This window comes from Pseudophryne corroboree, chromosome 11 (assembly GCF_028390025.1).
Source record: "Pseudophryne corroboree isolate aPseCor3 chromosome 11, aPseCor3.hap2, whole genome shotgun sequence".
Classification (NCBI taxonomy): domain Eukaryota; kingdom Metazoa; phylum Chordata; class Amphibia; order Anura; family Myobatrachidae; genus Pseudophryne; species Pseudophryne corroboree.
The window spans coordinates 204,946,917-204,972,675 of record NC_086454.1 but is presented as its reverse complement, the minus strand read 5'-3'; the positions used below and the strand labels follow the sequence as shown (position 1 = coordinate 204,972,675).

The window sequence follows — 25,759 nt, the reverse complement described above, 5'->3', positions numbered from 1 at the left end:
GTGCGTTATTCTTGCCTAACGCTCATCTCCGCCTTGAGAAAGGCAGCGTTTACAGCTCCGCGCGGTGCCCCGAGGTTGCTACCGGGTTCTGAGATCACACAGTAAGCACACAATTGCAAGGTAGCACCTTTATTTTTATACACACTAATAATACATGAAAAACCATAACCACACTTTGTACATTTTTTACAGATAGCATTAACATTGCACGCAGTAGGACTATACTAATATAAAAAACACACAAAGCAAAAACCCCTGTCCCTACACAGTCACTAGCTGGTTGCTGGAATGGGTGATGATGTCTGTCTTGCTGATCCCGGCCACATGGCCTGTGTGAATACATTACTCCTGCGAGTAGGAAGCGCTGGAAAAGTCACCCAGCTCCTTCTGGCACACTTAAGCCAGGTACTTAGGATAGCACCCGTGGGAGCAATACGCTTGGCTGCGTTATCACCTGCTGGGCCTCAGGTACCCGCGCACAGGCTGACAGGAAATTCTCCTGACAGCAGCCTGTGGGGTGTAGTACGGGTGACCGGCGGTCTCCAGACCGCCGGTCACCTTACCGACGCCGGGATCCCGGCGGGGAGGGGCGAGTGCAGCAAGCCCCTTGCGGGCTCGCTGCGCTCGCCACGCTGCGGGCTCGGTGGCGACCTGCGGTCGCCACGGGTTCTATTCCCACTCTATGGGTGTCGTGGACACCCACGAGTGGAAATAGTCCCTGTTGGTCGGCATGCCGACCATCGGGATAGTGAGCCGTCGGGCTCACGGAGGAGGTCACGTGACTGTCGGTCAGCCGACCGGCGGTCACATGACTACCACCCCAGCCTGTGCTCTCCAGTCAGCTTTGTTCACACGCACCAATACCTCACTAGCCCTCTGCGGGCCCTTTTGAAACTTTCCAAACTCCCATGATGCTGTGCTCACCTGGTGATGCTGCAAAGTGTCCTGATTGGTGGGATTCCAATTCTGTTTTTAGGATGTGTCTCAGAGCAGCATGGAAACCCCCTGTGGCTTTGGAGTCACTAAGTCTAGTAAGAGCCCTGTTAGAACAAAGGGCAGGTAATTATGCTGATAAGGGGGTAGTTCACATTGGTATAATAAAATGAGTCACGGCTGGCATGGCCGCGTTCTGTCACAACCTATACAGCTGCAAATCTGACTCAAAGCTGTGTAGACTGTTCGCAGCTCTGCTCAGTGCATTCACTTCTGCGATGAGTATCTGTTGCAGATACAGGCAATCCCCCATTCTCCCGAGACTGTGTCCTGTGTCCGAAAGCATGCTGAGTGAAAATGGCACACGCCTTTGACACACTGAAGCTGCAGGCATGAAGTGACTCCACCCCCCACCCCCACCCCCTCTCATCCAGAAGTGCTGGAACTAGGAAGGCCAATCCCAGGCCGTTTTTTCAATCCTGGGATTTAGGATTAAAAAATGTTCAATCCCAGGATTTCCGGGATCCCCGGAATTGAGTTGGTCAATTAAAAATATTATTTATTCTGTACTTTTTCTAAAAAATAATTAATGACTAGTACAAATAAAAAGGTGTGAAAAAGACTTGCTTTTATTAACATTTTCAAAATGCAAAATACAAGTATTAAATCCTTAAAAGGCAGCCTTAAATTATTGAAGTATCAACAGAATGATGAGTGGACCTTAATCTGAGTGGGACTATTAAATACCTAACTCTGACACTCAATGAGCATAGCAGCAAGTATTAAAGACTACTATTGTATTATAATCCTTTATTTATATGATGCCACAAGGGTTCCGCAGCGCCCAATTACAGAGGACATAAACAAAATAATCAAAACAGGAAAAGTGTGACTTACAGTTGAAGACAATATAGGACAAGTACAGAGTATATAAACATAGCTACAGCAGCAGATGACACTGACAAAAGTATCAGGGTGGCAGAAAACTGCGGGATTTGGTGCCGTTGAAATTGGTTTAAGTAAGAGGGTTGAGGGCCTGTTCTTGAGAGCTTACATTCTAAAGCAGGGGTGGGGAACCTTTGGCCCTCCAGCTGTTGTTGAACTACACATACGAGAATGCCTTGCTAGAGTTTTGCTATTTGGCCATGCTAAAACTGTTGCAGGGCATGCTGGGATGTGTAGTTCAACAACAGCTGGAGGGCCGAAGGTTCCCCATCCCTGTTCTAAATGATATGGGGCAGATGTACTAAGCCTTGGAGAGAGAAAAGTAGTAACAGCCAATCAGCTCCTAGCTGCCATTTTTCAAACACAGCCTGTAAAATGGCAGTTAGGAACTGATTGGCTGTTACTTTTACTACTCTGTTCACTCTCCCCCTATTTGGCTTTAAAAGTCAGACTTGACAGAATGTCGTGGACCCACACTCCCTGGTCTGAGTCTGACTATGGGGGTAATTCAGAGATGATTGCAGCAGTAAATTTGTTAGCAGTTGGGAAAAACCATGGGCACTTTAAGAAATCAATAGTGTGCACTGGCTCCTCCCTCTATGCCCCTCCTACCAGACTCAGACTAGGAACTGTGCCCAAGGAGACGGACATATCTTGAGAGAAGGATTCAGAAAAGGATAGTGGTGAGATTCAAACCAGCACACACAAACAAGAAGAAAAACCATGTTAACACAACATGAACAAGAAGAGCAACAGCTGATCCAACAATAATACTTAACCAAGTAACCCTGCAGGAAACCAGTATCCTCTACGGAATACGAGAAAAGGATTTACCGGTAGGTAATTAAAATCCTATTTTCTCTTACGTCCTAGAGGATACTGGGGTTCACATTAGTACCATGGGGATGTACCAAAGCTCCCAAACCGGGTGGGAGAGTGCTGAGGTTCTTGCAGAACTGATTGACCAAACTGAAGGTCCTCAGAGGCCAAGGAATCGAACTTGTAGAACTTTGCAAATGTGTTTGGACCAGACCAAGAAGCTGCTCAGCAGAGCTGTAAAGCCGAGACACCACAAGCAGCCTCCCAGGAAGAACCCACCGACCGAGTCGAGTGGGCATAAAATGATTTAGGAACCGGCAAAGCCTGCCGTAGAGTAAGCATGCTGGATAGTCAGCGTGATCCAGTGAGCAGATCAATAGACTGCTTAGAAGCAGGACACCAAATTTTCTTGGGATCATAGAGCACAAACAGCGAGTCCGATTTTCTGTGACAAGCTATCCGTTTGACATAGATTCTCAAAGCCCTCACAACATCCAGGGACTCTGTAGTAGAAGAGGTGTCGGTAAGCACCGGAACCACAATAGGTTGGTTGATGTGAAACGCATACACCACCTTTGGAAGAAATTGCTGACGAGTGCTGAGTTCAGCTCTGTCCTCATGAAAAATCAAATAGGGGTTCTTGTGAGACAAGTCCGCCAATTCCGAAATGCGCCTTGCCAAAGCCAAGGCCAATAATGTGACGGCTTTCCATGTAAGAAACTTTACATCCACTTCCTGTAAAGGCTCAAACCAATCCGGTTGCAGAAAATGATCCCAAGGAGCCGTGGGAGGCACAAAAGGTGGTTGGATGTGCAGAACTCCTTTCAAGAAGGTCTGAGCCTCAGGAAGGGACGCCAACGGTTTCTGGAAGAAAATGGACAAGGCCGAAATCTGGACCCTTATGGAGCCCAGACGCAGACCCACATCCATACCAGACTGCAGAAAAAGCAGATGACGACCCAGCTGAAATTCTACCGCAGGAAATTTCCTGTTCTCACACTAAGAGACGTATTTTCTCCAAATCCAGTGGTAATGTTTAGATGTTACCCCTTTCCTGGCTTGGAGCAATGTAGGAATTACCTTGTCCGGAATCCCTTTCCGGGATAGAATTTGATGCTCAACCTCCATGCCGTCAAACGTAACCGCGGTAAGTCTTGATAGACGAATTGCCCCTGTTGTAGAAGATCATCCCGAAGAGGCAGAGGCCATAGGTCCTGCAGAAGTAGTTCCAGTAGATTTGCGTACCAAGCCCTTCTTGGCCAATCCGTAGAAATAAGAATTGCTTGAACCCTTTCCCTTTTTATTCTTTTCGGAATTCTTGGGATCAACAGAAGTGGTGGAAAGACATATATCTGGTAGAATCATGGAGTCACCAGAGCGTCCACTGCCTGTGGGTCTCTTGACCTGGAGCAATACCGCTGGAGCTTCTTTTTGAGACGAGAGGCCATCATGTCGATCTGTGGAATTCCCCATCGACGTGTCAAGCACCCGAACACCTCTGGGTGAAGGCCCCACTCTCCCGGGTGGAGGTCGTGTCTGCTTCCCAGTTGTCCACTCCTGGAATGAAGATTGCGGACAGCGCTACAGCATGTCCCTCTGCCCAGAGGAGAATCCTTGTTACCTCCGACATTGCTGCTCTGCTCTTCGTTCCGCCCTGTCGGTTTAAGTACGTCACCGCCGTCACATTGTCCGACTGAACCAGGATGGCTCGAATTTGAAAATGAGACACCTTCCGAAAGGCGTTGTATATTTCCCTTAATTGCAACACGTTGATTGGAAGAATGGCTTCCTGATTTGTCCATCTTCCTTGGAAGCGGTCCCCTTAGGTCAGGTGAGAAGTCTGTAGCCACCACAGAAGAGAAATCCTGGCTCTTGGGGACAGATGGATCCTCTGGTGCATGTACAGATGCGAACCGGACCATTTGTCCAGAAGATCCAGCTGGAAGGGTCTTGCGTAAAACCTTCCGTACTGTATTGCCTTGTAAGGGGCTACCATATTTCCCAGAAGGCAAATGCACAGATGTACTGATATCAGGGGCGGCCGTAGGACGACCCTTACCATTGACTGAATTACCAATGCCTTTTCCACAGGAAGGAACACCTTCAGTACCTCCGTATCCAGTATCATCCCTAGGAACGGTGAGATTTTGGCAGATTCAGAATCCACCCGTGATCCTGGAGTAGTCGTGTGGAAAGGTCAATGCTGTGTAACAACCTTTCCCTGGACGGTGCTTTCATCAGTAGATCGTCCAGGTTCGGTATTATGTTTACTCCCTGCTTGCGGAGGAGAAACATTATCTTCGCCATAACCTTGGTGAACACCCTTGGCGCCGTGGAGAGCCCAAAGGGCAGGGCCTGGAACTGGTAGTGACAGTCCTGCAACGCAAACCTTAGATAAGCCTGATGAGGCGGCCAAATCGGAATATGAAGGTACGCATCCTTGATATCCAGAGGCACCAGGAATTCTCCCTCCTCCAGACCTGAGATCACTGCTCTCAGCGACCCCATCTTGAATGTGAACACCCGTAAATACGGGTTCAGTGACTTGGTTTAAAATGGGTCTTACCGAACCATCCGGTTTCGGTACCACAAACAGGTTGGAATAGAAACCCTTGATTTGTAGGTGAAGTGGAACTGGAACAATGACCTGAGTCTATACCAGGTTTTGAATTGCTGCTTGTAAGGTAATACTTGCTTCGGGTGAAGCAAGTAAACCGGATTTGAAGAATCTTTGAGCTGGGAGTTCCTGAAACTCCAGTCTGTAGCCCTGGACGATAAGATCTTTTACCCATGGATCCCGGCATGATGTGGTCCATATGTGACTGAAATATCGTAACCAGGCTCCCACATGCCTGTTTACCTGGCAGTGCGGGCCACCGTCATGCTGAAGGCTTTGCGGAAGCAGAACCGGAGGTCTGATCCTGTGAGACTGTATTTGCAGGTTTTCTGGGCTTACCTCTATTGCCCTGGAAGGCAGTAGAAGAGCCTTTAGCCTTACCTATAAAATTTGCTGTCCGAAAGGACTGCAACGTTGGTGCATAATAGGATTTCCTAGCCGGGGGAGCTACGGAAGGAAGGTATGTAGACTTACCCGCCGTAGCCTTGGATATCCACATATCCAGTTCATCTCCAAAAAGGGCTTCCCCTGTGAAAGGTAGGCTTTCCACGCCTTTCCTGGAATCCGCATCCGCAGTCCACTGGCATAGCCACAAGCCCCTACGTGCTGACACTGCCATGGCAGTAGTGCAAGCGTTGAGCAATCCAATCTCCTTTATGGCCTCCACTATAAAGTTAGCAGAATCCTGTATATGCTGTATGAGTAAAATAATCTCCCCCCTGGACAAGGAATCTAACCTGTCAATTAGATTACCAGACCATTTTGCAATGGCCCTAGTGATCCATGCACAAGCTACAGTGGGTCTTTGGGCCACCCCCGCCTCTGTGTACAGAGATTTGAGAGTGGTCTCAATTTTGCGGTCTGCAGCATCCTTCAATGAAGCTGCCCCAGGAACTGGTAAAACAATCTTACGTGACAGCCTGGAAACTGACGCGTCCACTATCAGCAGGTTTTCCCATTTTTTTGTGTCATCCTGAGGAAACGGGAAGGATGCAATTAACCGTTTTGGAATCTGACACTTCCTGTCAGGATTAACCCAAGTTGCTTCAAAAGGGAATTTAATTCCTTGGAAGCAGGAAAAGTAGCAGAGGGTTTCCCTTTTACATTAAAAAAGGATTCCTCCTCGTCCTCTGACACCTTGTCAGGAATATGCAAAACCTCTCTTATAGCTTCAATCAGGGCCTGTATTCCCTGTGCTAAAGCTGCAGCCCCCGCTCCCCTTCCAACAAGTCCACTTCCCCCTCCTCTGGGTCTGATACATCATCATCGGTATCAGCCTGCATAATTTGGGCCAGAGTACGCTTCTGTGGACAAATATCAGGGGTCTGAGACGCCGGAACGACCACTGAATCTCTATTCATCAGGTCATCTACAGATTGCCTTAAGTATTTGCGTCTCCTTCTCATTTTGGGATAAGTTATGTGAAATATTTGAAATCATCCCTTCTAATGAATCTAACCATACTGGTTCAGATCCACTAGCCTGAGAATGTGTACTATCCTGAGTACACTGAAATGATCCCCCCCCATTTGAGAAAAGCACTCTGCTGTGCATGATACACAATCCTTTGACATGATAATGCAAAAGAACACCCACCCACACAGTGAGGAATAGGTTAAAAATAGGATTTTAATTACCTACCGGGAAATCCTTTTCTCGTAGTCCGTAGAGGATGCTGGGGTCCACATTAGTACCATGGTGATGTACCAAAGCTCCCAGAATGGGAGGGAGAGCGTGGAGGCTCCTGCAGAACTGATTGACCAAACTTTAGGTCCTCAGAGGCCAAAGTATCGAACTTGTAGAACTTAGCAAACATGTTTGACCCTGACCAAGTAGCCGCTCTGCAAAGTTGTAAAGCTGAGACCCCCCGGGCAGCCGCCCAGGAAGAACCCACCTTACGAGTAGAGTGGGCCTTAACCGATTTAGGACACGACAATCCTGCCGTAGAATACGCATGCTGGACAGTGAACCTGATCCAGCGAGAAATCGTCTGTTTAGAAGCAGGAGACCCAAGTTTCTTGGGATCATACAGGACTAACAGAGTCCGATTTTCTGTGACGAGCAGTCCTCGACACATAGATCTTCAGAGCCCTTATAACATCCAAGGACTTTGATGGAATTGAGGTGTCAGTAGCCACTGGCACCACAATAGGTTGGTTGATATGAAACGCAGACACAACCTTCGGAAGGAACTGCTGACGCGCCCAGAGTTCCGCTCTATACGCATGGAAGATCAAGTAGGGGCTTTTACAAGATAAAGCCCCCAATTCCGACACACATCTTGCAGACGCCAAGGCCAACAACGTGACAGTTTTCCACATGAGAAACTTGACCTCAGCCTCCTGTAGAGGCTCGAACCAATCCGATTGCAGGAACTGCAATACCACGTAGGCGGCAAAAAGGGAGGCTGTATGTGCAGAACCCCTTTCAAGAAAATCTGAACCTGAGGGAGGGAAGCCAGTTGTTTCTGGAAGAAAATGGATAAGGCTGAAATCTGGACCTTCAGGGATTCCAAATGCAGGCCCATATCCACACCTGCTTGCAGGAAGAGGAGAAACCGTCCAAGTTGAAACTCCACCGTAGGAAACTTCTTGGATTCACACCAAGACACATTTTTTCCAAATGCGATGGTAATGTTTAGACGTTACTCCTTTCCTAGCCTATATCAGGATGTTTATTGGAAGAATGGATTCCAGACTTGACCACCTTCCTTAGAAAGTTTCCCCTTGGGTGACCGTGCCCCAACCTCTGTGACTAGCATCCGTGGTTAGAAGGATCCAGTTCTGAATCCCGAACCTGCGGCCCTCTAGAAGGTGAGGCAGTTATAGCCACCGTAGGAGTGAGATCCTGGCTTTCTGCGACAAATGTATCCTCTGGTGCATGTGTAGGTGAGAACCTGACCACTTGTCTAGGAGATCCAGTTGGAAGGACCGTGCATGAAATCTTCTGTACTGTTGCGCCTCGTAGGAGGCAACCATCTTCCCCAGAAGTCAAATGCACTGATGGACCGATACCCGGGCAGGCGTCAAGACATCCCGGACCATCGATTGTATCACCAACGCTTTCTCCACCGGTAGAAATACCCTCTGCACCTGCGTGTCGAGGATCATCCCTAGTAAAGACAATCTCCTGGTTGGCTCCAAAGGTGACTTTGGAAGATTCAGGATCCATCCGTGATCCTTGAGCAGTCGAGTCGAGCACTTCTCCCTGGAGGACGATTTTATCAGCAGGTCGTCCAGGTATGGAATTATATTCACTCCCTGCCTGCGGAGGAGAACCATCATCTCTGCCATAACCTTGGTGAACACCCTCTGTGCCATGGAGAGGTCGAATGGCAGTGCCTGAAACTGATAGTGACAGTCCAACAGCGCAAATCTGAGATAAGCCTGCTGGGGCAGCCAAATCGGAATGTGGAGGTACGCATCCTTGATATCCAGGGTTACCAGAAACAGCTTGAATTCCTTCAGATAAGGGTTTAACGATTTCAGGTTCAAAATTGGTCTGACCGAACCATCCGGTTTCGGTACCACAAATAGGTTTGAATAGTAACCCTTGTTTTCCAGATGAGGTGGAACTGGAACAATGACATCTGACCTTTCCAATTTTTGAATGGCTTCCTGTAGGATAGTCCTTTCCGTCAGCAAAGCCGGCAAGCCTGATTTGAAGAATCTGTGAGGGGGGAGCTCTTGTACCCCTGGGACACAATATCCTGTACCCAAGGATCCAGGCCGGATGACACCCAGATGTGACTGAAACGTCTGAGTCTCGCTCCCACTGGATTGAGGACGTAGAAAAGGTTTTCTTCGGCGTCTGAGTGGCTGAGGGAAGAAAGGTTGACTTACCAGCGGTTGCTGTGGAGATCCACGCATCCAATGTTTCCCCAAAGAGAGCCTCACCTGTGAAGTCCCACGAAACAGGGAGGCTGTTGCCAGCAGCCTCACTGTGCCTAACATCGTAATAAAATAATAAAACTAGAAAAGATCTAGGAGCTCCCCTAGCTGTGACCGGCTCCACCGGGCACATTTTCTAAACTGAGTCTGGTAGGAGGGGCATAGAGGGAGGAGCCAGCCCACACTATCAAAGTCTTAAAGAGCCCATGGCTCCTAGTGGACCCGTCTATACCCCATGGTACTAATGTGGACCCCAGCATCCTCTAGGACGTAAGAGAAAGCACAGTTAACCCACACAGAGCCATTCTAGGGAGACAGATAGAAAAGGAGCCAGCCACACAGCGCCCCTATAGCTAAGGTATGGACCTAGCTGGGTCGCCAACTAAAAACACTTAATAGGGTTTTTAGTATACCAAATTATTGCTACCTCTCCTTTGCTATGACTCCCTGGTACCACTGAGGTGCTTTGGAGTCCGCGTGGAGGAGCTGCACGTCCAGTCAGGCTGCCGGTGTAAGTGTGCAGAAAGGAAACGGCGCTGGTGAGCTGCTGGATCTGCTCATAGTGAAGGCCCCGCCCCCTTAATGGCGCACGGACTTCCCGCGTTTATACTGGCTGAGGTAACTTGAAAAGGGTTACAGTGTGTTATAACCCCTGTAAACAGTGCCAGTCGTGGCTAATTAGCATGGCTTCAGCCGCCCCTCACAGCGGTCACTGCAGTGTCCCTGAAGTTGGAGCGTAGCATGCATGCAGCGCTGTACCCTCATGCCGCCATTACAGCCAGCGACCCGCTAACCAGGACGCCGGCCACCTACTCACCACTCTTCTGGCTCTGTTAGGGGTGGCAGCGTACTGCGGGAATGTACGCTCGCCGTGGTAGGGCTTGCGAATAGTTCCCTCAGGAGCTCAGTGACCTGTCAGCGGAGAATGGGACCATTAACCCTAGGGAGGTTGCCCCCCCCCCCCTCCCCCTAAGTAGGCAGTCTGGTGCCAGCCAAAGCTGCCTAAAAATATAATAAAATAAAAAATAAATGCAGAAAACTCTTCAGGAGCTTCCCAAACATGACCGGCTCCTCCGGGCACATATTTTAAACTGAGTCTGGTAGGAGGGACATAGAGGGAGGAGCCAGTGCACACTATTGATTTCTTTAAGTGCCCAAGGCTCCTAGTGGACCCGTCTATAACCCATGGTACTAATGTGGACCCCAGTATCCTCTAGGACGTAAGAGAAATAATAACTCTTCAGAGACCCACGGCCGTGCCCTAACAACATCACAGAATAAACAACATTTATGGGTTGGTGCAACACAGGCCCACAGAAAAATATAAAACTATTAATATTTCTTTTCCTGTAGCCCTGTGTTGGGCCATGAATGTTATTTTATTCCTGTGGTGTTAGGGCTCAGACCGGGGCGCCAACACCACAGGTATTTAAAATTTTAATAAAAAAAACATTCATGGCCCAACAAAGGCCCACAGGAAAAACATACAATTTTCATGGTTTCAGCCAGGCCTCAACAGTGCCTACAGGAATAAATTAACATTCATGGCCCACCCTTGCCCCACACCCCCACAGGAATAAAATAACTTTCAGGACCCCCAGCCAAATCTTGTCCAGCCGCCTCCACACACCACAAGAATCAAGTAAAATATACAAAATCATGGCCCAGCTCAGGGCCGGTGCTAGGGTGTTCGGCGCCCTCCTGCAAACTATAAATTTGCGCCCTCCCACACTTTATAAAGGGACAGCGTGCGCTGGAAAAAGAGGTGTGTTCTCACAAGGAATGGGTGTGGCCACACAAAGTACCCCCATTTCAATTAATGCCACACAGTAGCACAATTGTATTCACGTTACACAGCAAGTAGTAGTGCCGCTTATACACATAATGCCCATAGATAGTAGCAGCGCCCTGTATACGTAATGGCCATAGTAGCAGCGCCCCTTATACGTAATGCCCATAGTAGTAGCGCCACTTATACGTAACACCGATAGTATTAGCGCCCCTTATATGTAATGCCCATTGTAGTAGTGCCTCTTATGCGTAATAGTCCATAGTAGTAGCGCCGTTTAAACATAATGCCCACAGTAGTAGCACCGCTTATACGTAATGCAGATAGTAGTGCCGCTTTTACATAATGCCCATAGTAGCAGTGCTGCTTTTACGTAATGTCCATAGTAGTAGTGCCGCTTTTACGTAATGCCCATAGTAGTAGTGCCGCTTTTACGTAATGTCCATAGTAGTAGTGCTGCTTTTAAGTAATGGCCATAGTAGTAGTGCCGCTTTTACGTAATGGCCATAGTAGTAGTGCCGCTTTTACGTAATGCCCATAGTAGTAGTGCCGCTTTTACGTAATGCCCATAGTGGTAGTGACACTTTTACGTAATGCCCATAGTGGTAGTGACGCTTATATGTAATGCCCATAGTGGTAGTGACGCTTATATGTAATGCCCATAGTGGTAGCGACGCTTATATGTAATGCCCATAGTGGTAGTGACGCTTATATGTAATGCCCATAGTGGTAGTGATGCTTATATGTAATGCCCATAGTGGTAGTGACGCTTATATGTAATGCCCATAGTGGTAGTGATGCTTATATGTAATGCCCATAGTGGTAGTGACACTTATATGTAATGCCCATAGAAATGGCACTTATACAAACAACCCCCCCCACACACACACACACATACCCATATACACACACACACACACACACACACACACACACACTCTCTCTCTTTCACTTCACTTACCTAACGGTCTGGCTGGCCATAGCAGCAGCAGCAGCATGGTCCCGTGTAGCTCCGCCCCCATTCACATGTAGCCGCGCCCCCTTTTTGGCCGAACCAACCCCGCTGTCACAGGTGAGGGGGAGAGTGTGACAGGCAAAGCAGCCGGCAGCAGTGGGAGACAGGCCGGCGAAGAAGCGGGGATGCAGAGCAGAGACAGCGCCTCTCCTGGCCTGGCGCCTACCTGCTCTGCATCCCTTTGCTGAGCGGGTAGCGCCGGGCTTGGCCCAGCCCCACAGTAAAATAATAAAATTGTTATGAGGTACCATTGGACCTCCCCGGAATAAAATAATTTCACTGACTCACCTTCATCCAGTGGGACTCCAGTGACAGTCTTCTCTTCTCCAAAAGAGCAGCAACAGGGGGGTGCCCACAGTGTGGTGAAAGCAGGACCCAGGCAGCAGGCATTGTCTCACTGAACATGAGGGTGGGCGGTGTGGCACTGGTCTCACACTGCAGGCAGCACCTCCTCCTCCTCCAATCCCTCAGGGGCCCGACTCCATCCAATCTATAGCCCCCAGTCCAGGGCCGGCCAACCCAATACTGATAAGCCCTCTCCTCTCTGGCTATGGGGCATGGCTGAAGGGGCGTCCTGGCGCAGGGCTGTGCAAATTGCTGGCTGGCTGGCATGGCTGAAGGGGCGTCCCAGGGCTGTGTTCACAGTGATGTCTGACGTCAAGCGGTGCCGTGCACAGCCGCACAGCTTCTGAGTTGAGTGCTCAAGGTGCTCAGCGCTGCCCAGAGCCGAATTAAGGGGGGGGTCACTGGGGGTTAGTACCCCAGGTCCTCCTCCCTAAAGGGGCCCCAGACGGAGCTGCTTAGATCCATCTGACCCTGCTACCTGCACAGCATACACAGTCACTTCACGTTGCACGAAGGGTTACACTCACATATACAGTAGTAGCAGCTGCCTGGCTTGCACGGACAACGTCTCTTCCCAGCTTCACTGAGAGAGGGACCCAGATCAGCGAACTGGACAGGAGACGGAACACAGACCTCTGCTGCACTGATAAGGCAAGCAAGGTAGTCCGGAGGTGAGCGCCTACCCCACACAGTAGTGAGTTTACTGTTACAGTCTGCAGCAGTGCAAATCTACTGTGCAAATCTCAATGGGCAGGGACTTAAAACCTTTATAATAGTTACCCCATATCCCTATGAAGCACAAAAAAGCCCCCCCCCCCCCCCTCTCCCGGTTAATAAAACACAAAAAAATAAATAAACCACTACCCCACCCTGCGGCCAATGTATTTTTTTATTATTAATCCAACCTCCCTTCCCAGTCCATCATAATTTAACGGTATATTATTCCTGCCTCACCCCCAAGTGTTATTGATTCCCCCCCCCCCCACCCCCCTACTGGGAGTCCCCCCCCTTCCCCTTCACCCCCATAGGCATACATGATTTCCACTCCCCCCTTCACCCCCATAGGCATATATGATTCCCCCCCCCCCTTCATATACACATGCAAGGCCTCCCTATTTTAAGTGCCCAGGGCCCCCCAGAGGCTTAATCTGGCCCTGGCACTGCCCGGCAGAAAGAAGAAACTACGCATGCGAAGCTCTAGCCCAAAATCCCAGGATTGGAAGCTTTCCGACAATTTTGGCACCAAATCCCGGGATCTCGCCGATCCCGATCTTCGGATTGGCCACCCTAGTGATCACACCAAATATTGATTTGATTCAGATTTCTCTTTTGTTTATTCACTTTGCATTTTGTTAATTGATACAAATAAACTAATAACACTTTTATATTCAAAGGCATTCTTACTTTGCAGCATTTTTACCACATCTGCCTAAAACTTTTGCATAGTACCGTATGCTACACTGTGCCCTAGTTCACATTAAATGCCTCATTGTGTCATTTAACTTTATAAACTACACCGCTTTCTGAGGTCAAACTGTACTTGTCACTGTGGCGCTAGTTCACAATGTATTCCACTGTGCTGCCAGTTCCCATTATATGTCACACTTTGCTCCCACTTCACACTGTGTGCCATACTGTGGCCGCAGTTCACTATATACCAAACAGTACGCCCAGTTTACATTATTTGCCACACTGTGCCCCAGTTCACATATTCCACACTGGGCCCCAGTTTACATTATATTCCACACTGTGTCTCAGTTCACATAATACACCACACGGTGGCTCCAGCAGACATTCTATGTTCCACTGTGCTCCCAACTCACATTGTATGCTACACTATGTCCCCATTTCACACTTTATTCCACACTGAGCTCCACAGTTCACATCATGGGCCTAATTCAGACCTAATCGTAGCAGCAAAATGTTTATCTAATGGGCAAAACCATGTTGCACTGCAGGTGGGGCAGATATAACATGTGCAGAGAGAGTTAGATTTGGGTGAGGTGTGTTCAAACTGAAATCTAAATTGCAGTGTAAAAATAAAGCAGCCAGTATTTACCTTGCACAGAAACAATACAACACATCCAAATCTAACTCTCTCTGTACATGTTATATCTGCCCCACCTGCAGTGCACAAGGGAGAAAAATTTTGCTGCTGCAATCAGGTCTGAATTAGGCCCCATATGCCAGATTGCACACCCAGATCACTATATGCAATTTATGGATCTATGTACTAAGCTTTGGAGAGAGAGCTAAAGTGGAGAAAGATAAAGGGGTCTAGAGATGTGTACTCATACACCACTGCTGTAGTCACACTGGCATTACACAGGTCATGTGAGAATCTTCTAGTGTCAGGCAAATTTTTCTGCCAAAGATGCGTCTTAGTCGCAACGTAAAGCGACTGGGAAGCACAAGAAGATTGTACTGATTGATATATGACTCTTGTATATCTGTGTGCGACTGAGTAACTGAATCTGTATACAAAGTGCTACAATGTAGCAGCTTCAGCTTTTTTTCCAATACAAGTTCTGTTCTGCTTCATATACAGTCTCAGTCACAAACAATATACAGGTATCATATCAAATTAATCAATACAGTCTCCTCGTGTATCTTAGTCGCATTGCGCTTAAAATGCATTTTCGGGGGGTAAAAAAAAAGTCGATGTTAGCAGATACTGTATGCACATAACCTGGTGGCTCACTCACGCCAGGCATCTTGCTCTGCATGGCGTATTGAGACTAGATGTATGTGGGCACATCTGTACTTACTAAGCTTTGGAGAGAGATAAAGTGGACGGAGAGAAATTACAAGCCGAACGGCTGCCAACTGTCACAGCCTCAAACATGGCAGTTAGGAGCTGATTGGCTGGCACTTTATCTCTCTCCACTTTCTATCTCTCCAAGGCTTAGTACATAGACCCCGTAGTATCCTCAGTTCACAGTATATGCCACAATGTGTCCCCAGTAAACTCTATGTGACACACAGTATCACCAGTTACACTGTGCTCCCAGTTCCCATAGTATGTCACACTATTCGCTACACTGAACCCTCGTTCACATTGTATGCCACATTGTGTCCATATGCATCGTTGCCCAGCTGCGTATGCATTTCACGGGGGCGTGCATATGCTTGTACCCGCGATCCATACACACTGCATATTAAAACAGCGGGTGTGAGCGCACGCAGCCTGGTGTTTCATAGCAGTGCTGTGATGTATATGCCCATGAGTACGCATAACTGCAACGCTGCATATGGACACATCTGTATATGACACTCAATACCCCAGTTACATTTTAAGTTTATTTTTTTTTTTTACTGTGTTACACCTCCCTTTCCAGTGTCAATCAGTGGACAGAAGCAGCCACTGATATGGTTATTCACATGAAACTGCTGAGACAAGGGGGTAAATTTACTAAGATGGGAGTTCTATTTAAGATGGGATGTTGACCATAGCAACCAGTCAGATTTCAGGTATTATCTTCTAGAAGGTGCTAGATAAATGAGAAGTAGAATCTGATTGGTTGCTACAGGCAACATCCCATCTTAAATAGAACTCCTAAGTAAATTTACCCCTAGTTGTCAGAAGAGCTCCTCCAGAGCTCAGCACGTACTCCTTGACCCCTTGTGTTGAGTCACATGGGGCTTACTCTATTTCAACTGCATAGACATCCCCTGCTACTCTAGTTTTTACCTTCACTAGAAGATCTAGTGGCACTCCATCAAACCCCCTTCCCCCTTCCCTTTAGACATATGGCTCTTTAGAAGGGCAAAATATATTTATTGTTAATGAGTTTACAAGGACTTCCTGCTATGTATTGCTATTATACATAAGAGACTAACAAGCAATGTTCAGAGCAATTATGTAGACAAAATACCTGTGCCTTTGTGAATATCCAGGCTAATGAACTCAGCTGTGCCTTCATGAGGGGTTCTGCTGCCTTCTCTGTATGCGACATGCTTTCCAGCAGGGCAGTAGCGATATGCATTATAGTATCCAGCAAGGAAGACCTAAGACAGGATTAATCGATGTAGATTCAAACAAATTCAAAATTATGCCCAATTAAGACTAGCAATTTCACTTTACTCCTTTCTCTAAAATGTATCTTACAGACTTCCAAACTTGTGTGTATTGCACAGTGGTACAGCTTGAGGTTACTGGGTCTAAGCCTAACTCATGGCACTCCTTTCATTAACAAGCATGCTGTTCTATGATGATAGAAAGGGCCCAGAGTCCATATACAATTATGTGGAGGTAGAAATGGATACTCCAGACTTTCAGAGATCTAAATACTGGTACTTGCTCCCCAATCTGGGAAAGGTGGCAGCAATACAGTGGTGCAGTAAATGATGGTGGTGGTGCCAGAAAGTATGCCCCGATTATAAATGTAGTATGTTCAACAAGAATTCTAACTGTGTCGGACTGAACATGAAGGGACTTATTCAGATATGTACGTTAATGCGTTTGCAGCTTTGACCCTGTACACAGCGGATGTGCAAAAAAATTTGCCAATGTTGCTGCCACCTGTAGGTGTATTGAAACGCCCACCGGTGGCTTCAGAGATCCCAACAACTGCGTATAATCATGCAGTGGTGGTTGTAGATCCTTCGATAATACTATGGTCATGCAGAATGCATTGGGGAATTGATGAGCTGAGATCCTCTAGTGGAGTTTGATATAATAGCTCAAATAAATGTCCAGTGCCATTAATACAGTACAAAACCCCCCAAGCTCATACACAGTAAAATAAAGATAAGCACCATTACTCATTTCAAGGAAAACGTAACGGTATTCTCCTACTTATGCATGCCCTTGTATCACCCATCCTCCAAAAACTCACTTCATCCAGTCGCTCTCTCTTTTTAACTAAAGCCCTGTCTCTCTAGTCCCCTATGCCTCCAAGATCCTTGAGCATCTTGTGTAGCACCTCCCCACTTTTCTCTCCCTTCATCCACTTTAATTTGATCCTTCTGCTCCACAGAAACTACCGTCACTAAGGTTGCTAATGACCTTTATTTCTAAATCCTAGGGTCATTTCACACTTCCCTTTACCTGTCTGCTGATTCTGTTGACCACCTTCTCCCCTTCAAACAGTCTACTTGGTTGGTTTCAGTGACTCTTCCTCTCATGGTTGACCTTGGCACTCTCTAACCACTCTTTCTCAGTCCCTTCCTCTGACTCCACCTCCCCACTTACCTGTTTGTGTTCCCTAAGGGTCTGATCTTGTCTCCTTTCCTTCCTCTACATACTTGGATGTCTCATCTGCTCCTTCGGCCTGCAATGCCAGCTCCTTGATGATGACACCCTGGTGTCCCTGTCTTTATACTGTCTCCTCTCAGATGTCCCAGCGCTGTCTCAACTTTAAGATATCCAACTCTGAACGTATTGTATTTCCCCAGCCCAGCATCTCCCTTCTCACCACTTCAATCTATATGTAATGCTGCTGCTCATCTAATTTACCTATCACATCACTCTGAGTTGGTCCCACGTCTCTATAAACTACTTCCCTAGCTCCTCATCCACTTCAGACTACAATTTAAACTACAGTATTGACCCTAATATTAAAAAAAGCTTATAAATCAAGTCACTTTCCCCTACATCTCCAAACCAATTTCTGATCACATTCCCTCCTGCCCTCTCTGCTCTTATACTGACTGCCACCACCACACCTCACCTCTGGTCACCTCCACTCATTCATGCTCTCGAACTAATTTGTTCTCCCTCTATCTATTCTCTTTTCCAGTTTACCTTTCTGGTTATGCTAATGTTCTGTCTCCTATCCCCCATACGACTCGGATCCTATGTGTCTACCCACTTGTTGAGTACAGGTTCACTGAAAACTGGTTTACGTCCTACTCCTCCCCCAAGCAAAGTTTCATTACTTGTTCTCACTACCCTTCCCCTCACTTCCCCAAGCAACTCCACCCTATGTTTGATTGAATTATTTTGTTATGTGGAGGCTCCTACAAGGTCAATACTTGTTACCTATCTGAATTTCCCCATGCTGGGTGAATATCCTTTACTTAAATCCATAGACTTTGCAGCCTCTCACAATTAGAAAATTACTATAGTTTTAAAAAGGCGGGATCATTTGGTAGCTGGCTGGGCTCTGATCTCTATATTACGTACCATACGCTTATGTTTATTTTATTGTGAATGAGCTGGGATTTTTTTGTACTGTATTATTGCCACTAGACATTTATTTGAGCTATTATATCAACTCCACTTGAGGATCTCAGCTCAGGAGGAGGTCCAAAATGCAATAAGATCCCTCAAACCTACCAAAGCACCAGGACCAGATGGTCTCAGTGGAGAATTTTATTGCATATTAGTTGATTCAGTTGTGGAACTGCTCACAGAATTTTAGAATGCTTTTCATTCTGCAAACTTTATACCTTTGTATTGTAATGCTTCTCTGATCAAGGTGTTACCTAAAAAAGGACGAGATCCTGAACACCCAGCCCCTTATACGCCAATTTCATTATTAAATACTGATTATAAAATCCTCACCAAAATAATAAGAATTTACTTACCGATAATTCTATTTCTCGGAGTCCGTAGTGGATGCTGGGGTTCCTGAAAGGACCATAGGGAATAGCGGCTCCGCAGGAGACAGGGCACAAAAGTAAAGCTTTTACAGGTCAGGTGGTGTGTACTGGCTCCTCCCCCTATGACCCTCCTCCAGACTCCAGTTAGGTACTGTGCCCGGACGAGCGTACCCAATAAGGGAGGATTTTGAATCCCGGGTAAGACTCATACCAGCCACACCAATCACACCGCACAACTTGTGATCTAAACCCAGTTAACAGTATGATAACAGAGGAGCCTCTGAAAGATGGCTTCCTAAACAATAACCCGAATTAGTTAACAATAACTATGTACAAGTATTGCAGATAATCCGCACTTGGGATGGGCGCCCAGCATCCACTACGGACTCCGAGAAATAGAATTATCGGTAAGTAAATTCTTATTTTCTCTATCGTCCTAAGTGGATGCTGGGGTTCCTGAAAGGACCATGGGGATTATACCAAAGCTCCCAAACGGGCGGGAGAGTGCGGATGACTCTGCAGCACCGAATGAGAGAACTCCAGGTCCTCCTTTGCCAGGGTATCAAATTTGTAAAAATTTACAAACGTGTTCTCCCCTGACCACGTAGCTGCTCGGCAGAGTAGTAATGCCGAGACCCCTCGGGCAGCCGCCCAAGATGAGCCCACCTTCCTTGCGGAATGGGCCTTAACAGATTTAGGCTGTGGCAGGCCTGCCACAGAATGTACAAGTTGAATTTTGTTACAAATCCAACGAGCAATCGACTGCTTAGAAGCAGGTGCACCCAACTTGTTGGGTGCATACAGTATAAACAGCGAGTCAGATTTTCTGACTCCAGCCGTCCTTTAAATGTATATTTTTAAGGCTCTGACAACGTCCAACAACTTGGAGTCCTTCAAGTCGTCTGTAGCCGCAGGCACTACAATAGGCTGGTTCAGGTGAAACGCTGATACCACCTTAGGGAGAAAATGCGGACGCGTCCGCAGCTCTGCCCTATGTCGAATGGAAAATTAAATAAGGGCTTTTATAAAACAAAGCCGCCAGTTCAGATACTCTCCCGGCCGAAGCCAGGGCCAGTAACATAGTCACTTTCCATGTGAGATATTTCAAATCCACCTTCTTTAGTGGTTCAAACCAATTTGATTTGAGGAAATCTAAAACTACATTTAGATCCCACGGTGCCACCTTAGGCACCCCAGGAGGCTGTATATGCAGTACTCCTGTGATAAAAATCTGGACCTCAGGGACTGAGGCCAATTCTTTTTGGAAGAATATTGATAGGGCCGAAATTTGAACCTTAATAGATCCCAATTTGAGACCCATAGACAATCCTGATTGCAGGAAATGTAGGAAAACGACCCAGTTGAAATTCCTCCATCGGAGCACTCCGCTGCTCGCACCACGCAACATATTTTCGCCAAATACGGCGATAAAGCTTCGCGGTGACTTCCTTCCTTGCCTTTATCAAGGTAGGAATGACTTCTTCTGGAATGCCTTTTCCTTTTAGGATCTGGCATTCAAACGCCATGCCGTCAAACGCAGCCGCGGTAAGTCTTGAAAAAGACAAGTACCCTGCTGAAGCAGGTTCCTTCTCAGAAGTAGAGGCCACGGATCGTCCGTGACCATCTCTTGAAGTTCCGGGTACCAAGTCCTTCTTGGCCAATCCGGAGCCACTAGTCTTACTCCACTTTGTCGTATAATCCTCAATACCTTTGGTATGAGAGGCAGAGGAGGAAACACATATACCGACTGGTACACCCAAGGTGTTACCAGCGCGTCCACAGCTATTGCCTGCGGATCTCTTGACCTGGCGCAATACCTGTCCAGTGTTTTGTTGAGGCGAGACGCCATCATGTCCACCATTGGTTTTACCCAACGGTTTAATAGCATGTGGAAAACTTCTGGATGAAGTCTCCACTCTCCCGGGTGAAGGTCGTGTCTGCTGAGGAAGTCTGCTTCCCAGTTGTCCACGCCCGGGATGAATACTGCTGACAGTGCTATCACGTGATTCTCCGCCCAGCGAAGGATCCTGGCAGCTTCTGCCATTGCCCTCCTGCTTCTTGTGCCGCCCTGTCTGTTTACATGGGCGACTGCCGTGATGTTGTCCGACTGGATCAACACCGGTCTTCCTTGAAGCAGAGGTTCCGCCTGGCTTAGAGCATTGTAGATTGCTCTTAGTTCCAGAATGCTTATGTGAAGAGACTTTTTCAGGCTCGACCACACTCCCTGGAAATTTCTTCCCTGTGTGACTGCTCCCCAGCCTCTCTGGCTGGCACCCGTGGTCACCAGGATCCAATCCTGCATGCCGAATCTGCGGCCCTCCAATAGATGAGCCTCCTGCAACCACCACAGAAAGGATACCCTTGTCCTCGGCGACAGGGTTATCCGCAGGTGCATCTGAAGATGCGACCCTGACCATTTGTCCAACAGATCCCTTTGCATGGAATCTGCCGAAAGGGATTGCTTCGTAAGAAGCTACCATTTTTTCCCAGGACTCTTGTGCATTGATGTACAGACACCTTTCCTGGTTTTAGGAGGTTCCTGACCAGGTCAGATAACTCCTTGGCTTTTTCTTCGGGAAGAAAAACCTTTTCTGAACTGTGTCCAGAATCATCCCCAGGAACAGCAGACGAGTTGTCGGCATTAATTGGGATTTTGGAATATTCAGAATCCATCCGTGCTGCTTTAGCACCTCTTGAGATAGTGCTAAACCCATCTCTAGCTGTTCTCTGGACCTTGCCCTTATTAGGAGATCGTCCAAGTATGGGATAATTAATACGCCTTTTCTTCGAAGAAGAAATATTATCTCGGCCATTACCTTTGTAAAGACCCGAGGTGCCGTGGACAAACCAAACGGCAGCGTCTGAAACTGATAGTGACAGTTTTGTACAACGAACCTGAGGTACCCCTGGTGTGAGGGGTAATTGGAACGTGGAGATACGCATCCTTGATGTCCAAGGATACCATAAAGTCCCCTTCTTCCAGGTTCGCTTATCACTGCTCTGAGTGACTCCATCTTGAACTTGAACTTCTTTATGTACAGGTTCAAGGACTTCAGATTTAGAATAGGCCTTACCGAGCCATCCGGCTTCGGTACCACAAAAAGAGTGGAATAATACCCCTTCCCTTGTTGTAGAAGAGGTACCTTGACTATCACCTGCTGAGAATACAGCTTGTGAATGGCTTCCAAAACCGTCTCCCTTTCTGAGGGGGACGTTGGTAAAGCAGACTTCAGGAAACGGCGAGGTGGCTCTGTCTCTAATTTCAACCTGTACCCCTGAGATATTATCTGCAGGATCCAGGGATTTACCTGCGAGTGAGCCCACTGCGCGCTGTAATTCTTGAGACGACCGCCTACCGCCCCCGAGTCCGCTTGCGAAGCCCCAGCGTCATGCTGAGGCTTTTGTAGAAGCCGGGGAGGGCTTCTGTTCCTGGGAAGGAGCTGCCTGTTGCTGTCTCTTCCCTCGTCCTCTGCCTCGTGGCAGATATGAATAGCCCTTTGCTCTCTTATTTTTAAAGGAACGAAAAGGCTGCGGTTGAAAGGTCGGTGCCTTTTTCTGTTGGGGAGTGACTTGAGGTAGAAAGGTGGATTTCCCGGCCGTAGCCGTGGCCACCAAATCCGATAGACCGACCCCAAATAACTCCTCTACGCATCGCCTGTCCACTGTCGTGTCCATAAAGCTCTTCTGGCCGAAATGGACATAGCACTTACCCGTGATGCCAGTGTGCAGATATCTCTCTGTGCATCACGCATATAAAGAAATGCATCCTTTATTTGTTCTAACGACAGTAAAATATTGTCCCTGTCCAGGGTATCAATATTTTCGATCAGGGACTCTGACCAAACTACCCCAGCACTGCACATCCAGGCAGTCGCAATAGCTGGTCGTAGTATAACACCTGCATGTGTGTATATACCTTTTTGGATATTTTCCATCCTCCTATCTGATGGATCTTTAAGTGCGGCCGTCTCAGGAGAGGGTAACGCCACTTGTTTTGATAAGCGTGTTAGCGCTTTGTCCACCCTAGGAGGTGTTTCCCAGCGCTCCCTAACCTCTGGCGGGAAAGGGTATAAAGCCAATAACTTCTTTGAAATTAGCAGTTTTTTATCGGGGCACCCCACGCTTCATCACACACGTCATTTAATTCTTCTGATTCGGTAAAAACTACTGGTAGTTTTTTCACACCCCACATAATACCCTGTTTAGTGGTACCTGTAGTATCAGCTAAATGTAACATCTCCTTTATTGCCAAAATCATATAACGTGTGGCCCTTTTGGAAAATACGGTTGATTCGTCACCTTCACTACCGGAATCAGTGCCTGTGTCTGGGTCTGTGTCGACCGACTGAGGCAAGGGGCGTTTTACAGCCCCTGACGGTGTTTGAGGCGCCTGGACAGGCACTAAGTGAGTGTCCGGCCGCCTCATGTCGGCAAACGACTGCTTAAGCGAGTTGACGCTATCCCGTAATTCCACAAATAAGGCATCCATTCTGGTGTCGACCCCCTAGAAGGTGACATCCTCATATTTGGCAATTGCTCCGCCTCCACACCAATAACGTCCTCATACATGTCGACACACACGTACCGACACACAGCAGACACACAGGGAATGCTCTATACGAAGACAGGACCCACTAGCCCTTTGGGGAGACAGAGGGAGAGTCTGCCAGCACACACCAAAAAGCGCTATATATGACAGGGATAGCCTTATGATTAAGTGCTCCCTTATAGCTGCTTTTCTATATTAATATATTGCCATTTATTTTGCCCCCCCTCTCTGTTATACCCTGTTTCTGTAGTGCAGTGCAGGGGAGAGACCTGGGAGCCTTCCTGACCAGCGGAGCTGTGACAGAAAATGGCGCCGTGTGCTGAGGAGATAGGCCCCGCCCCTTTTCCGGCGGGCTCGTCTCCCGCTATTTAGTACATTTAGGCAGGGGTAAATATCTCCATATAGCCTCTGGGGCTATATGTGAGGTATTTTTAGCCTTTTTAAAGGTTTACATTTGCCTCCCAGGGCGCCCCCCCCCAGCGCCCTGCACCCTCAGTGACTGCCGTGTGAAGTGTGCTGAGAGGAAAATGGCGCACAGCTGCAGTGCTGTGCGCTACCTTAAGAAGACTGCAGGAGTCTTCAGCCGCCGATTCTGGACCTCTTCTTGCTTCAGCATCTGTGAGGGGGCCGGCGGCGTGGCTCCGGTGACCATCCAGGCTGTACCTGTGATCGTCCCTCTGGAGCTTCATATCCAGTAGCCAAGAAGCCAATCCATCCTGCACGCAGGTGAGTTCACTTCTTCTCCCCTCTGTCCCTCGTTGCAGTGATCCTGTTGCCAGCAGGAATCACTGTAAAATAAAAAACCTAAGCTAAACTCTCTAAGCAGCTCTTTATGAGAGCCACCTAGAATTGCACCCTTCTCGGCCGGGCACAAAAATCTAACTGGAGTCTGGAGGAGGGTCATAGGGGGAGGAGCCAGTACACACCACCTGACCTGTAAAAGCTTTACTTTTGTGCCCTGTCTCCTGCGGAGCCGCTATTCCCCATGGTCCTTTCAGGAACCCCAGCATCCACTTAGGACGATAGAGAAAATAGCAATCAGATTAAAACACATCATGCCCACAATACTGTAGTTCAAGATGATCAGACGGGATTTAAATGGATGCAACAATCTGTTACTAATATTTGCAAAGTTCTTATTGTAATACAACATATCCATACTTCTAGGAATGTAGAACCTAGAGTCCACTTATCACTCAGTACTGAAAAGCATTCAATATGGTAACATGGGATAAACTTTTTGAGAATCTAAGCCGTTTTGGACTCCCACCTCATTTTATATTACTTCTGAAAAAATCTATGCAAATCTCTTTACTCAGCTACAGTACTATCCAATGGATAGCTTTCTTCATCATGTGATATACAAAGAGTCAATGTACAGTTTATTCTGGGTTTTATCGCTGCTCATTGTTCAAGCCCTATCGGGATTTAAGATTGTTAAAGATAAGATAAAATATATTGGAATTTATATACCATATTTTATATATATATATATATATATATATATATATATATATATATATATATATATACATACACACACATACACACACACACACCACACACACACACAGGTAAATGATACAGGAGTTCTTACTGAGCTTGAACAATTGATTATTAATTGGAATAAGTTGACGTTATCTTTGCTAGGTGGGAACACGGTTATTAAGTCCATATTACTTTCTAAGTTGACATACAGATGTAGCCATGCTCGTCTTTGCTGCAAATTAATGGAGCAATCGCCAGCTATGAATAGTCACAGACCAGCACACCATGCAGCATACCGCAAAGATGAGCATGGCTACATCTGTACTTAGGGGCTAATTCCAACTGCATCACTGCAGCGGCAGCAACTGCAGTCTGATTTTTTTTTTGTGGAGTGCACATGCGCACCCCGGGTGCCCAGTGAGATGCTAAAAGCATCTATGGGCTGCGATCACCTCTGCCTGAATGACACGCAGTTGCGGGGCGAGAGGGGGCGTGGCAACGGCGTTAGAACACTGTTGGCGTTGTGCAGTCTGGACCGCTGGGTGGGTAGGTGGCGGGTGTGGGGTGGGGGGGCTCGGCAAGCGCAGGAGCTGTGCAGGCAGGGAGCTACTCGCCAGGTGCAAAAGCACTGCCGCCGTGTACTGCTATTGGACCAGTGCGGGGGTAAGGAGGGGGGGGGGGGGGGGGGCAGAGCCAGACATGCGTGGCGGACTAGCAATGTGCTGGACATCCCTCCGCATGTCTGCTCCTATAAGCAGTGACACACACTGTCTCTATTCCTAGGCTGCTGCTACTGAATCCTGCAGCATTGCTGACCACCTTT

At 47.5% G+C, this 25,759-nt stretch overlaps 1 protein-coding gene across 4 annotated transcripts in view; it reads right to left on the bottom strand.

The window, feature by feature from the left end:
• The window catches only part of VRK3 (VRK serine/threonine kinase 3), a 751,237-nt gene that overhangs the window by 181,782 nt on the left and 543,696 nt on the right, over positions 1–25,759 (bottom strand). For all 4 annotated transcript variants that reach the window (XM_063945241.1, XM_063945242.1, XM_063945243.1 and 1 more), the window contains one exon: positions 16,229–16,361. In XM_063945241.1, coding sequence (XP_063801311.1) covers positions 16,229–16,361 — 133 coding nt within the window. The remainder of the gene's footprint in view (positions 1–16,228; positions 16,362–25,759) is intronic.